The sequence below is a fragment of the Nelumbo lutea genome, chromosome 1, assembly GCF_056320005.1.
Source record: "Nelumbo lutea isolate HS-2025 chromosome 1, American lotus-T2T, whole genome shotgun sequence".
Lineage (NCBI taxonomy): Eukaryota > Viridiplantae > Streptophyta > Magnoliopsida > Proteales > Nelumbonaceae > Nelumbo > Nelumbo lutea.
The window spans coordinates 174,120,139-174,134,429 of record NC_142684.1 but is presented as its reverse complement, the minus strand read 5'-3'; the positions used below and the strand labels follow the sequence as shown (position 1 = coordinate 174,134,429).

General features: G+C 37.0%; 1 protein-coding gene across 1 annotated transcript in view; it reads left to right on the top strand.

Annotated features, from left to right (window-relative positions):
* Nucleotides 1-8,010: 8,010 nt before the first annotated feature.
* Nucleotides 8,011-14,291, top strand: part of LOC148879298 (putative ATP-dependent DNA helicase CHR12) — a 33,065-nt gene continuing 26,784 nt past the window's right edge. Inside the window, exons 1-2 of the mRNA XM_088960798.1 lie at nucleotides 8,011-8,475; nucleotides 12,354-12,510. Of these exons, the coding sequence (XP_088816924.1) occupies nucleotides 8,248-8,475; nucleotides 12,354-12,510 (385 nt within the window). The 5' untranslated portion in view covers nucleotides 8,011-8,247. The remainder of the gene's footprint in view (nucleotides 8,476-12,353; nucleotides 12,511-14,291) is intronic.

Here is a 14,291-nt window from a genome sequence, read left to right as displayed (position 1 = left end):
GTCGAAGGATCTTAACAATGGAGATCCTCTTTACTTGCAAAGTTCTGATCATCCAGGGATGATTTTGGTCTCTACTCCACTAACAGGTAATAATTTCCTAACCTGGAGCAAATCGATGATGATTGCACTTGAAGCAAAGGTTAAGCTAGGGTTTATTGATGGAAGTTGTGAGAAACCTAAAAAGGAATCACCTCTATATAAACAATGGAGAAGAGTGAAGTGCATGGTGATTTCATGGATTTTGAACTCAATGTTGAAAGAAATTGCTGAGGCTTTCTTATATTCTGGATCTGGCAAAGAATTATGGGATGAGTTGCAGGAAAGATATGGAGAGAGCAATGGTCCAATGCTTTATCAGTTGTAGAGAGAAATAAGCACAATCTCTCAAAACAACATGTTAGTGGCTCAATATTACACAAGATTGAAAAGATTTTGGGATGAGTTGAACTGCCTACAACCTATTCCTCATTGTGAATGTGGTGCAACAAGGTTAATGTCAGATATTATTGCATCAAATAGGCTAATGCAGTTCTTGATGGGGCTTAACGATAGTTTTGACAATGCAAAGGACCAGATTCTTCTCATGGAGCCATTACCATCTGTTAACAAAGCATATTCTATGCTATAGAAGGTAGAGAAATAGAGAGCAGTCCAGATGACATTTACTGATAATAATGAGAGCACAACCTTACTTGCAAAGCCTCAGGGAAATCTGAACTACAAGAAAGATGCATGAAAGCCAGGTGCAGGGAGAGGAAGTTACAAGAAGTCTGATTTTAGCAAGATAGAAAAGGAAAGCCAGTTTTGTGATCATTGCAACAGGAATGGACACATAAGGGAGACTTGCTTCAAAATACATGGCTATCCTGATTGGTATAAAACCTTGAAGGATCAGAGAGCAGCTGAGAGAGCTAATGTAGCCAATTCTATTGAGTCAACACTTGATTTTCTGGTTGACAAGACTGCGAAAGATATAGAATAGCTATCCAGCTTCATTCAGTAAGAATTTGCAAAGTTGCTCAAAGGGAAGATGATTGCCAACAATAACCATGCTAGCCTTGCTCATTATGAAGATTATGCAGGTATAAATTTTGCTCTTACTTTTGCTTTGGACACACTTGATTTATATGGACATGGGGTTTGGATTGTTGATACAGGTGCCTCAAATCGTATGTGCAATGATATTACCCTTTTTACAAAACCTAAAACGCCTTTACACAAAAGTCTAGTTTGCCTACCTGATGGGACCACAAAACTAGTAAAATCAATTGGAGATATCCATTTACATTCTTCTTTAACATTGAAAGATGTCTTATACCTACCTAGTTTTACTTTTAACCTCTTGTCAATAAGTAAACTTGCTAAAACTTTTAACATTAAAGTTATCTTTTATCCTACACATTACTTGTTGTAGGACCTGAGGATTGAGAAGAAGATAGTTGTTGGCGGATTGATAGGAACCTCGTATGTGCTTGATAAGTCTAGTTTTTCCATTGAAATACCTCATTTTTGTAATAAAGCTAATGAACATGTTGTGCCAAAGCTGAATATTCCTTGTATTGGTTCTGTTTCACAAAATAATAAAGCAATGTCTTCATTGTTCCTTGGGCATAAAAGATTAGGTCATGCTTCTGTTAAAACTTTGAAACATTTGCATTTCATGGCTCAAACAGAATTAGATACTTTTCCACCTTGTCAAATATGTCATCAATCTAAACAAACCAGACTTCCTTTTCCAACTAGCTCCATTCAAACTTCCCATATCTTTGATCTTTTGCATGTTGATCTGTGGGGTCCTTATAAGCATCCATCTATTGCTGGAGCACACTTTATGCTCACAATAGTGGATGGTTATAGTAGGGTCACATGAACTTTCTTAATGGCACATAAATCCCAGACAGTTACCATTCTTACCAGGTTCATTCGAATGGTGGAAAACCAATTTGCTACAAGAGTCAAAATTCTCAGGTCAGATAATGGTTCAGAATTCTTAAATCATGAGTTTCAAACATTTCTTGGTGAATTAGGCATCTTACACCAGAGAAGTTGTGTTTACACTCCACAACAGAATGGTGTTGTGGAGAGAAAACACAGACAACTCCTTCAAATTGCTAGATCCTTGTTATATCAACCTCACCTACCTAGAAAATTTTGGGGTCATGCCTTGCTTATGGCTACATATATAGTGAATAGGCTGTCTTCTTCTGTTTTACAGTGGAAAACACCTTATGAGCTTTTGTATAACACTCTTCCAAACTATGAAAATTTAAAATGTTTTGATTGTTTGTGTTTTGCAACCAATACAAGACCTCACAAAGACAAACTTGATTCAAGAGCCCTTAAATGCATTTTCATTGGCTTTGAACCTGGACAAAAGGTTTACAAGTTGTATGACATTTCTACTCATCAAATTTTTACATCCAGAGCTGTAATTTTTCATGAAACAACTTTTCCATTTGCTGATTCTAATCCTAAACCTCTTGATGTTCCATTGCCTTTACCATTTGATGATCCTAATCCTAAACCTCTTGATGTTCCATTGCCTTTACCATTTGATGATCCTAATCCTAAACCTCTTGATGTTCCATTGCCTTTACCATTTGATGATCCTATTTCTTATATTGGAAATTGCACTCCAGATCCTATTCCTTTTACTGACCCTTTCACTGCATTACAAGATGACATTCAACCTAACCTAGAGAGTCAACCTTTAGAACCTGAAATCCAGACACAACATGATTCTTTACCTGCATCCATTCCTAAAAGACAAAGTACTAAAACAAAATCAAAACCTATTTGGTTGAATGACTTTGTCACAAATTTTAGCTTTACAAATCCATCATCTCCTGCTGCTATTACTTCTCAGTCACGGTGTTTGGACCCTTCCCCTTATACACTTCCCACATATCCATATACATCCAATTCTGTTTTTTCTCATGCATATATGCAGTTTTGGGCAATGTATCTCAATTTCAAGAACCTAAATCCTATAAACAAGCTAGTGGTTAGAAAGAATGGGTTGATGCAATGAATAAGGAGTTGGCTATCTTAGAACAGAATGAAACATGGGAATTGACTACATTACCTGTTGGAAAAAAGGCCATAGGCTCAAAGTGGGTATATAAGGTTAAATTAAATCCATATGGGAGTGTGGTAAGATGCAAAGCTAGGCTTGTAGCTAAGGGTTATAATCAAGTGTATGGGGTTGACTATTTTGACAGCTTTTCACTTGTTGCAAAGATAGTTACTGTCAAAATTTTTATGGTGATTGCAATTGCTAAATAGTGGCCTATCCATCAGCTTGACATCAATAATGCATTTTTACATGGCTATATTGATGAAGAAGTCTATATGACTGCACCAGAAGGATATACAAAGGCTAAACAGGGTGAAGTGTGCAGGTTTAAAAGGTCTTTGTATGGGCTTAAGCAAGCATCAAGGCAGTGGAATTCAGAATTTTGCTCAAAGTTAAAGGGTTATGGTTTTGTTCAATCTTCTCATGATTACTGCCTTTTTATCAGAAAGTCAAATCAATCCTTCTTAGCTCTCCTGGTTTATGTTGATGATGTTTTAATTACAGGTGATAATGAGAAGGATATTATTAATGTAAAACGGTTTTTAGACTCTATTTTTACCATTAAAGACTTGGGTTATGCTAAATACTTTCAGAAGGAACCTACTTAAGTCAAAGGAAGTATACATTGGACTTGATTAAGGATGCAGTGCTTTCAGGTGTTAAGCCAGCAGCCACCCCATTGCCTAAAGGTCTTAAACTTTTCAATAAATCTAGTGCTTTGTTGTTTGATCCTGATAAATACAAAAGATTGGTGGGAAGGTTGTTGTATTTGAATTTTACAAGACCATATATTACTTTCAGAATTCAGCAACTTAGTTAATTTGTTGTTGTCCCAACCATGGATCATTGGAATGCTGCCTTACATGTCCTTAAGTACCTGAAAGGTTTTCTACCTAAAGGGTTATTTTACTCTATTGATAATTCATTGAAACTTGAAGCTTATTGTGATGCAAATTGGACTTCATTCCCTGGTTCCAAACGTTCCTTGACTGGTTATTGTGTTTATATTGGCTCAACATTGGTTTCTTGGGAAACCAAGAAACAAACCACAGTCTCAAGATTTTCTGCAGAGGCTGAGTACAGGAGTCTTGCCTCAACAATGTGTGAAATTCAATGGTGCACTTATATTCTCAATGGTTTTCACATTCCATTTCAGCTTCCTATAAACTTGTGGTATGATAATAAAGCTGCACTTCACATAGTAACTAACCCTGTTTTTCATGAAAGAACCAATCACCTTGAGATTGGCTGCCACTTGGTGCGTGAAAAATTCAAGGATGGAATGGTTTCTCCTCAGCACATCTCTACACATGAACAACTAGTAGATTTATTCACTAAATCTCTTTCAGGCTCTCAGTTTTTCAAGCTACTGTCCAAGTTGGGCATGATTGAGCTCAATCCTACACCAACTTGAGGGGGGGATGTACAGCTGCTGTAATTTTAGTGTAGCTCATTTAGTTAGTTATTTATTATGTTAAGTGAGTTAGAGAATTAGTTAGTTAGTTTTAGTGAACTGGCATTTTGTTGTTATTCTTTCTATTATCTTTTAGTTACAAAGTTTGTTATTCTTTATGTTAGTCTCTTGGTTTTGTATATAAGCTCATGTAAGCTACTATTAGTAGCAAAATGAGAAGTTTATCTTCTTCTTTTTCTTCTGATTTCGAATTGTTCATTCTGGCCTATCACCTCAGCCAATGCAGACGAAGGGTCAGAGATCAAATCTTTTGGTTGATGAAGCTCGCGACGAAGGCGGGCTTTTTCATCAAATTGCCATGGTCCAAGTTTTTGGACATGAGAGAGAAAACAGTAGAGTCTTCACTGGCAGATTTTCTCTTTAAATTTCTGTCCGAAGTTATCTCCATCGTGCAAGACTGGTTATAACCGACGGTATTAAGTCCATGGAGAGAAGGTGTGGTCTAAGAGTCAAGTTTTGAAGTTGGAAGGATTTATTTCCATTAAGACCTGTATAGATACACTGGGACCCTCGAAATGTTCCAAATCCATGTTCATGCACGTATCAGTTATAGTTGGCACCACAGAGGATGTTGAGGGGTTATTACCTTCCAAACTTGAATTACCATGATTAGATAAAACGTTTGGAGAGGCAGATTTCTTGCTTGATTTATCACCATCATTACCAGCATTATTGGAGAGAAAACCGCCCTCCTTCCAACAGTCACTCTGACTCTTTGACTTTCCATTGTCATGACCGTTACCATCAAAGTTCGCCGGAGAATGATGCGGTGAAGTCTCTCCGGCACCACCGGCACCACCCCTGGCCTTCTTTGCTTGGGCTTTTGAAGCCTGGGGACTGCGGATACCTTCTGTAACTCGAGTGGTATCTAACGCCTTAAGCTTCCCTTTGATTGTTTCATCAGAACAAGAATCAATGGCTGAATGGAGACGATGTTGAATTCTACATCCTTGCACTTCATGGCCAATACGAGCACAAAAAGAGCAAAACCTTGGGAGTCTTTCATACTGAACCTGCACTTGAATGACGTCTCCATTTAGTAATTTGTATGGGATACTTTGTGGTAGAGGTTCAGTGATATCCATCTGAATCTTGAGCCGAGCAAATTGACCTCATTTCTTCACATCTTCTGGGGATGGCTTAAATGGTTTACCCAACACCGATCCCACATTACAAGCGGCGTTTGCATTCAGGTACGCCACCGGAAGATCAAGCAAATGCACCCAGAGATCTGCATGAGAAAATTTGTAGGAAGATGGCTGTTTGTTAGGATCAACTTTCTGTAAAATAAGAAGGTCTTCCTCGAAAAGCCATGGTCATTTCTTGAGAATTTGGTCTCTCTCAAAAGAACTAGAGAGCTTCACAAGAAAAGAATCTGTTGTGAAATCCACGCTTGCAGAGTTTGCAACATTCCAAACCTTTGAAATCATTTCTTTCAGCCCCATGGTTTTTACTGGTTTGTCTGTGAAAACTCTGAACACCAAGCTTCTTTGCCATGCATTTCCATCAGAAGAATCTTCTTCTTTTGCTTCGATAGGACTATTAGGATGTGGTAAGAGAAGTTTTGATATTCCGTTCAGGAGGTTTTCGTCTGCCATGGTAAGAGATCTGAGATACCTGCACGGCAGCAAGAGGGAAACCTGCACGACGGCAGGAGGGAGTATTCTTCGTTTGCTGTCACGGACTCAATCTTTTGATTCAAATACAATAACTAACGCTATGTTTGGTTTGAAGGAAAAGGTAGGGAAAGAAAAGGAAACATAAGGAAATCTAATAATGATTTTCCTACATTTTACTTCCTTTCCCTACCTTTTCCTTCAAACCAAACACAGGCTAAGTGTATTTTTTGGTTGATGTTGGGTGAAGAAGAAAGGACATTCGGGTTTACATTTACCCACCATCAATTGGCATCAAAGGTTTTAACGGGCACTTTTGAGCCATGAGTAAATATGTATCGGTGGAGCTGTTGTACTTTTCGCAATAAAAAAAAAAAAAAAAGCCTGGACAAAATTTTAGGTCGACATGCTCAGTCTTGGGCTTTCTCAAATAAGCTCAGCTTGAGCCCAAACTGAGTCGGATATTATTATATATAAATTTCAATAAACTATGTAGCAATTGTAAAAAAAAAAAAACACAAAACTTCTATGAATTATATAGTCAATGTAATAGGGAATGGAAAATTTAAAAGTCAGTTTACCATTCAAGTGATCAACGTTAAAAATTTTGGTAATTTCGCTATTTCCATCAGCTCAAGATAATGGAGGGGTGTAGATGCAACGATGTCAAAAAGTTTGAGAAAGAATAGTATTATTAGCCTAAAGCAAGCTATTGAACCTTAATTGTCAAAAAGTAAAGGGAACTAGGGAAGTTTCAACAATTCACTATATTAATTAATTAATTAATTGAATAAAGCTGATTGTTCTTAAGGCTCCGTTTGGAAAGAGTACAAATGTAAATATATACAGTACAAATATATATAAATACATGATTTTACATTCTACATATTTTTGTACTCCTTCCAAACTGAGCCTAATTAACCAATTATTAATTGGGGTTGAACTGATTCATGCCCATTAATAACAATTTAAACTAGTTATTAAATTAATATTACATTAATTTAAATTTATATATTCAATAAAATAATAGCATGGTAACTTAATAATTACTCAAATATAATAATAATAATAATTAGGAATTGTTATTCTATATTAATTCAAAGATATCATATTAATAATTAATTATATATAAATAATAGTTAATTTGGACAAAAAAAAAGCTACAGCTCATTCATAATTGGTTATTCTTGGCAAAAATTGGAATTTTCTATATAAACATGAAAAGTAACTTTAGATGGTTATACAAATGCATTAATTTTGAAATTTATTTTCATTAAATTAAAGGTTAATAATGTTACCCATTAATAAAATAATGGTTGGGTTGGAGAAAATATTATTTTTCCTCAATTTTGCTTTGAGGACTCATGTATTGCATGGGTCTCATGTGTAACAAGTTTGGATAGTGAATCGGGTCGTGGGTCAACGGTTGAGTAATTTAATTAATAGAAGAGGGGTTAAACATAAATTTACCTTAACTTTGATTCATTGCTAATTAACTTTTGATTTAAAATTCTTTAAATTAAATATATATAATTAACAGTAAGTTTCACTAAATTTACAATAACTTATGATAATTACTGATAATTTCTGCATTTAGTGAAATTTCCATTTATCTTATTGTTAAATTCCGGATTTTTCCGTGCATCGCACGGAGCTCCGCTAGTGTTATATAAGATGGTGGGACCGCCTATCCAAATCCAACAGTCTGCAGCTCTGCATAAAACCGTACATTGTGCGAAGAAAGTCCTTTCACGCATGTTTTGGTCCTTAGAATCTCACCACATGACAGCTCATGCTTTAGAAATTAGAACATGTACAAGGGTATCTTAGTCAATACAAACAATGGGTTGAATTCCGTCCTTTCGTATAAGAGCAGGGATGGTTTCCGTAAATTGTCACTATTATCCTTCCATATGGAACCGAGAAGGAGAGGGGTTTTGCGAAGTGAATGAAAGAGGACGAGACGGATTGAGAGAAATTGAGTGAGAAGAGTTTGTAAGCAGAAGGCAAACACCGTTTAGTTTTTTTTTATATATTTGAAATCTCAAATATCAGTTACTATCCGTTTCTTCTTTCCCGCCATGGTGGCTCAGCTGGAGAATCACCCCTCCCTCGACCAAGTTCAGAAGACCAAGACATTGATCTGTGCTCTCAATCTTATCTCCAGAAATCTCCCTCTCCCTCCCGAGATTTTTGACACTGTTTCCTCCATCTATAGTGCTGACGATTTGGCCGATGGTATTGTGGAGGATGCTGGTGGAGGTAAACCTCACGATAAGGGCGACGACCGCCTCTCCGAGGACGATTCGGTAGGACTTCTTTTGACGCCCTTTTCTTGGGTTTTGTTTCTGTTATGGGTTGTTCAATTTTTTGGTGGAGATGGATGTGGTTAATTCTTCGTTTTTGTTTATCTTCCCTACCTTTTGGTCTCTCAGACGTGAAACCGTGGTATTTGATGCGTGTTGTTGGTTGATTTTTGTTGATGAGAACTAAGGAATTTTGGAGAATTAGAAGATGGTCATAATTTTCATTTTCTTTGATTATTATTTTACGCTTTTCTTGTGAGATATAGATACTCAATGGTTTATCTCTTTATTTTGATAATCAAAATGAAGTTACCACCCTCCCCCTAAAAAAAAAGGAAAGAAAAGCAAGAGATGGTCTCCGTACAATGATTCACACGGTTAATGATATCCACCCCCACTCCCCCGGGTCAAAAGAATTATAGAGGACGTAAACCATCTCTTTTAAGTGCACAGTTGTAAAGCATATATAGCTAATGATCAGCCTGAAATGCCATGGACCAACAAAAGGGACACATTGGTAATAGGAGGATGGAACATTATTGGGATAATAATATGGTAAACAAGGTGATATGGAGAAATATGGGGGCAAAGACATCCAACCCAGCAAGGATTGAAGAGGCAGCACAAAAGGGCTTACTAGAATACCTGGAAGTGCACAAACTAAAATAAGGGAATGGCAACAGACAAGGAAGAAAAAGAACAAAGCTAAAGTCAAATTGAAGCCACCATAACACCAGGAGATAATATCAACTTTGGCACATCAGTGAAGGATGAGGACAAAGTGGCTATTGGTTGCATATTGAGGGAAAGAAGGGTGGACAGTAGATTAAAAAGAAGATAGGAACAACTAACATCTGTGTTGCAGAAACAACATCAGCCAGAGAAACAGTATTGATAACAAATGAAAAGAAGCTGAGCAATGCGTGGATCAAAGGAGAATTGAAGATGGTAATAGACATCATTGTAGGCAAAACCAAGGCACCAAGGAGGATAAGGATCCTGATAACAGACATGTGGAGCATGGTTATCACATCAAATCAAAATAAGAATTTCCCATTACAGAGAGGTGGAAATCTAAGAGAAGACTTCATTCTAACTTAGGGTAAAAGAGTCAAATGGACCTAGGAATGCAGGATAGGCAAACACTTGATCTTGTTGCACTTGCAGATTTTGGAGTTCAATTGGATCAAGTATGAATCTACTCCAATCCAATCCAATTAAATAATATTTAAACATTTATATTTGTGATTATATCTACAAAAAAAGCTAATATTTATCTATTAGTAAAGTTTTTTTTGGATGAGTAACATAAATTTTATTAAAGAAAGAATTCCTCAGGTTTGTAAGGCACGATGCTTTTTCTGGAAACTCTATTCTTTTTTGGGAAGATACTTGGGTGAGCACTCAACCCCTAAAAGATCGTTTCCCTTCTCTCTATTCCATCTCCCTCTTTAAAAAGAAACCCATTTCTTGGTTCCTTCCCCCCCCGGTTTGCCCTTTGGCTTTAAATTAGGATTTTGGGTTTCGGAGAGGGTTAAGGGATGAAGAATTTCATTGTGTCTCAGAGCTGTTGTTGCTTCTAGATTTGGTGTGCCTGGACCCCACTAACCCGAACAAAAGAGTCTGGGCTCTAAACCTGGTTGGCTCTTTTGCTTGTGCATCTTTCTTTAAAGCCCTTTGCTCTAACCCTTCCCCTTAGATCTTCCCTGTTAAAGAGGTTTGGTCAAGGCCAATACCCCCCAAAGTGGCAGTGTTCTGTTGGGAAGCCTATTATGGTAAGATCAATATTGTGGAAAACTTGCAAAAGAAGAAACATTTTTTGTGTTTGTCCCCAAGTTGGTGCTTTATGTGCAAAGTGAAGGGTGAGAACTGTAACCATTTGCTGATATCGTGCTCTTTTGCTGCCAATATATGGAACTGGGTTGTTTCTTTATTTGGGTGCAGGTGGAACTTGCCCTCTGAAGTAAAGCTGCTGTTCACTCTAGATGCTCTTGGGAGATTGATAAAAAGGGGGAAGATAATGTGGAAATGTATCAGAGCCGTTGCCTTGTGGATTTTATGGGAGGAGAGAAATGCTAGAATATTTCAAGAAAATGAAAGAAGTCTTGCTGAAGTCAAGGAATGTATATTGACAAAGACAACTTCATGGCTGAAATCTTCACAATTGTTGGCAGATTTCTCCTTTGGTGACTTAAGGAGAAATTGGGAAACAATGGCTTCTATAGTCTCCACTAAGAAGAAATTACAAGTTGAATGGAAACCCCCACCGGGTGGAGTGGTAAAATTGAACTTTAATGGCAGCTGCCAAGGTAACCCAGGGCCATCCGGAATTGGAGGAATTCTGAGAGATAAAGACAGCAATATGTTGTCTCTTTTCTCAGGACTAGTGGGTGAAGGTGACTCTGTAAGGGCAGAGCTACTAGCAGCGCTACAAGGTATACAAATGGCTAGTCAATTAGGAGTGAACAATTTGTTAGTATAAGGAGATTCCAAGGTAGTAGTGGGCTGGCTGAATAGCCCAGACACAGTTTGTTGGGGCTACAGGGATCTGTTAAAGAAAGTTAAATGGATGGCAAGAAATATAACTGTTAGGTTCTGGTGGGTTAGCAGATCAGCAAATATAATGGCTGATTCTCTGGCCAAGCAAGGGGTGTCAAGGGGTGATCTGTTTTGGGCTACTTTGTAATTTGTATCTAAGGTTTGGGCATGTTTAGTGTTTATGATTCAGTCATTGGGGGAGGTAACATCTCGTGCCTCTTCCTAGGCATGAGATTCCCCACCCAATAGGAGAAATTATGTACAGCTCATTACAAACCCCTTGAACCCTTTATGAGATTCCCCACCCAATATTTACAGCATGGACCAGAAAAGGTTCTATTTATTCCTTGCTTTGTATCTATTAGTAAAGCTTTGAAGGTCTGAATCAAGGTTTTTGAACAGCCGTTGACTTGGATGATCGGACTGTTCAGCCTGGGAACCGTCCAGGCAACCGGTTCCGTTTTACCCCAAGCCCGGCTTTGGCCAAAAACTGTTGAAAAAGTCAACAACCCATTGGCCTGGGCAGCTGAACCGTTGACCCATTCAACAGTTTTGACTCCTTTTTTTTTATTTTTTGTTTGTTAGAATGGGCCGTCTGTTCGAACCGGATGGTTGGACCATTGACCTAGAAACTGGTTTTCAGAACGGTTCCGTTTCTGAGTTGTTTTTTAAAACGTTGGTTTGAATGTTGTATCTTTGTTAAAGAGTTATATGTTCAAGTCTGATAAAAGTTATTTTCAAGCCATTTTATTCATGATATACAAGATCAAATTCATTTTTAATTTTCTATATTAATAGTATCTAGTATTCCAATAATTTTTAGTTTAATTTATTAATAGTATTCAATGTCCAAATCTGATCTGAGTCTGATTTGAACATTAGCAAATCAAAATTGGATCTAGGTATATCCAATTTGATTTGATCAGTTTGCATCCCTATTTTTATGTGATTCTGGATTTAACTATTTCTTGTTTGCAGGTTTCACTAAAAACTATAAAGATAGGTAGGTTGTTTAGATGCTTGGGCATGTATACCTCCTCATATTTTCAAGTCATGGTATTTCATATTTTGAATACTCATAAAAAAAAAGGAATCTCTAACATTTTTTCCCATCTGAAGTAACAAAGTTATAAAAAGAAAACAAGAAATCTTTATTACACAGCCAATATGCACTGTTGATTGATTGTATAATCTTCTTTTCTGTGTCTACTTGATTGGTTAATTGGTTATGACATCACATATCTTGTAATTTTCATGATTTTTTTTTTTTTTGTAATTTCTGGTTTAGCATATCAACATATTTGACTTTAAATTTGAAATTTGTGCAAAACCTTATGATGCAGAATGTACATAGAGTTTTGGAGGAAGGACATTTAATAACAGAGTTTGAAGATGCACTGGTGAAGCAACAACCAAATTGTGTGTCGAGTTTGGGGTTAAGAGAATCATGGGAAAGTCGTTTGGAAAACTATATTCAGCACCGTTTAACTGAGCTTGAAGGTTACAGTTCATCCAGTCCTGCTAAGATCCTTAAGCTTGCACCTTTACTTATATATGAATAGGATAGATGAATTGGATTTTATTTGCTCTTTTTTTAGATCAATAACAATCAAATTTATTATAATATAGACAAAGTGTACAATAGTTACAGCATAAAGTGATGACATGTATCCCAATTGATTAAGAAAATTTATACAAAAGGCTTTGTTGGAACCTCCATCCAATACACTTGGACTCTTTCTTTTTTTTTTTCTTTTTTTTTTTTTTTTGAGAAAAGACAACTTCCGTTCAAGAAAAAGGGGGAGTTCATGAGAAGATGTACATCAGGAAAAAAAAAAGACAAGAAGGCCAACAATCCTGTGCAGGCAGGGATCTGTTATACAAATAGCCCAAGTGTGCACTAGATTTAGCTAGGCCATTCGCTAATACATTTAATTCCCTAGGAATCCAGCATAAGTATACATCCTTTGAGTTCAGAATATTTCATGCCTCAGTCAAGTAGTGAGCTAGTCTCCAAGGACCACTCTCCTTCTCTCTTAGCCACTTGATGGTATTTGTAGAGTCTCCTTTGATGGTTAATTTTGTAAAACAAGAGTAAACAGAGGAAGAAGATGAATTTGTTATATGTATGCATCAATCTCGTATGTATATATACAAGTTACAAATTCTATGTTAGGAAAGAAGACTAATTAAATTCCTACAAACCAATCCTACAGTCAAGGTAAATCATATCTCCCTAGTATTTACTTCCTATTCTGTAACATCATATCTCCCTAGTATTTACTTCCTATTCTGTAACACTCCCCCTCAAGCTGGAGCATAGATATTAATCATGCCCAGCTTGTTAGAAAGATAATCAACCCGGGCCCCATTAAGAGCCTTTGTGAAGATATCTCCCAGTTATTCTCCTGTTTTCACATAACCTGTGGAAATCAAACCTTGCTGAATCTTTTCACAAACGAAATGGCAATCAATCTCGATATGCTTAGTTCGTTCATGAAAAACAAGATTAGATGCAATGTGAAGAGCAGCTTGGTTATCACACCATAACTTGGCTGGTATTGAAGTTTTAAGACCTACTTCAGTCAGAACCTGATATATCCACATTATTTCACACACAGACTTGGCCATAGCTCTATATTCCGATTTTGCACTCGAACGTGAGACAACATTCTGCTTCTTGATTTTCCATGAAACTAGATTCCCTCCAACAAATACACAATAGCCTGAAGTAGACCTTCGATCTTCCTTGGATCCTGCCCAATTAGCATCTGAAAAACATTCAATTCTAGTATGACCATGATTGCCATACAAAATTCCTCGCTCAGGTGCTCCTTTTAAGTAGCACAAAATTTGTTTTACAGATGTCCAGTGATTAACTGTTGGAGAGGACATGTACTGACTCACCACACTAACTGAATATGCAATATCTGGGCGAATTACAGTAAGATAATTCAACTTTCCAACCAATCTTCTATATCTCTCAGGATCTTCAAATAATTCACCATCTTTTGTGAGCTGCAAGTTAGGAACCATTGGAGTGCTACATGGCTTAGCTCCCAACTTTCCTGTCTCAGACAGCAAGTCGAGTACATATTTCCTTTGAGATAAGAATATTCCCTTCTTGCTTCTTGTTACCTCAACACCCAAGAAGTATTTCAACATTCCCAAATCTTTGGTATGAAACCGAGTGTGGAGAAAGGATTTAAGGGATGAAATCCATGTAGTATTACTCCCAGTAATGACAATATCATCCACATACACAACTAACAAAATGATGC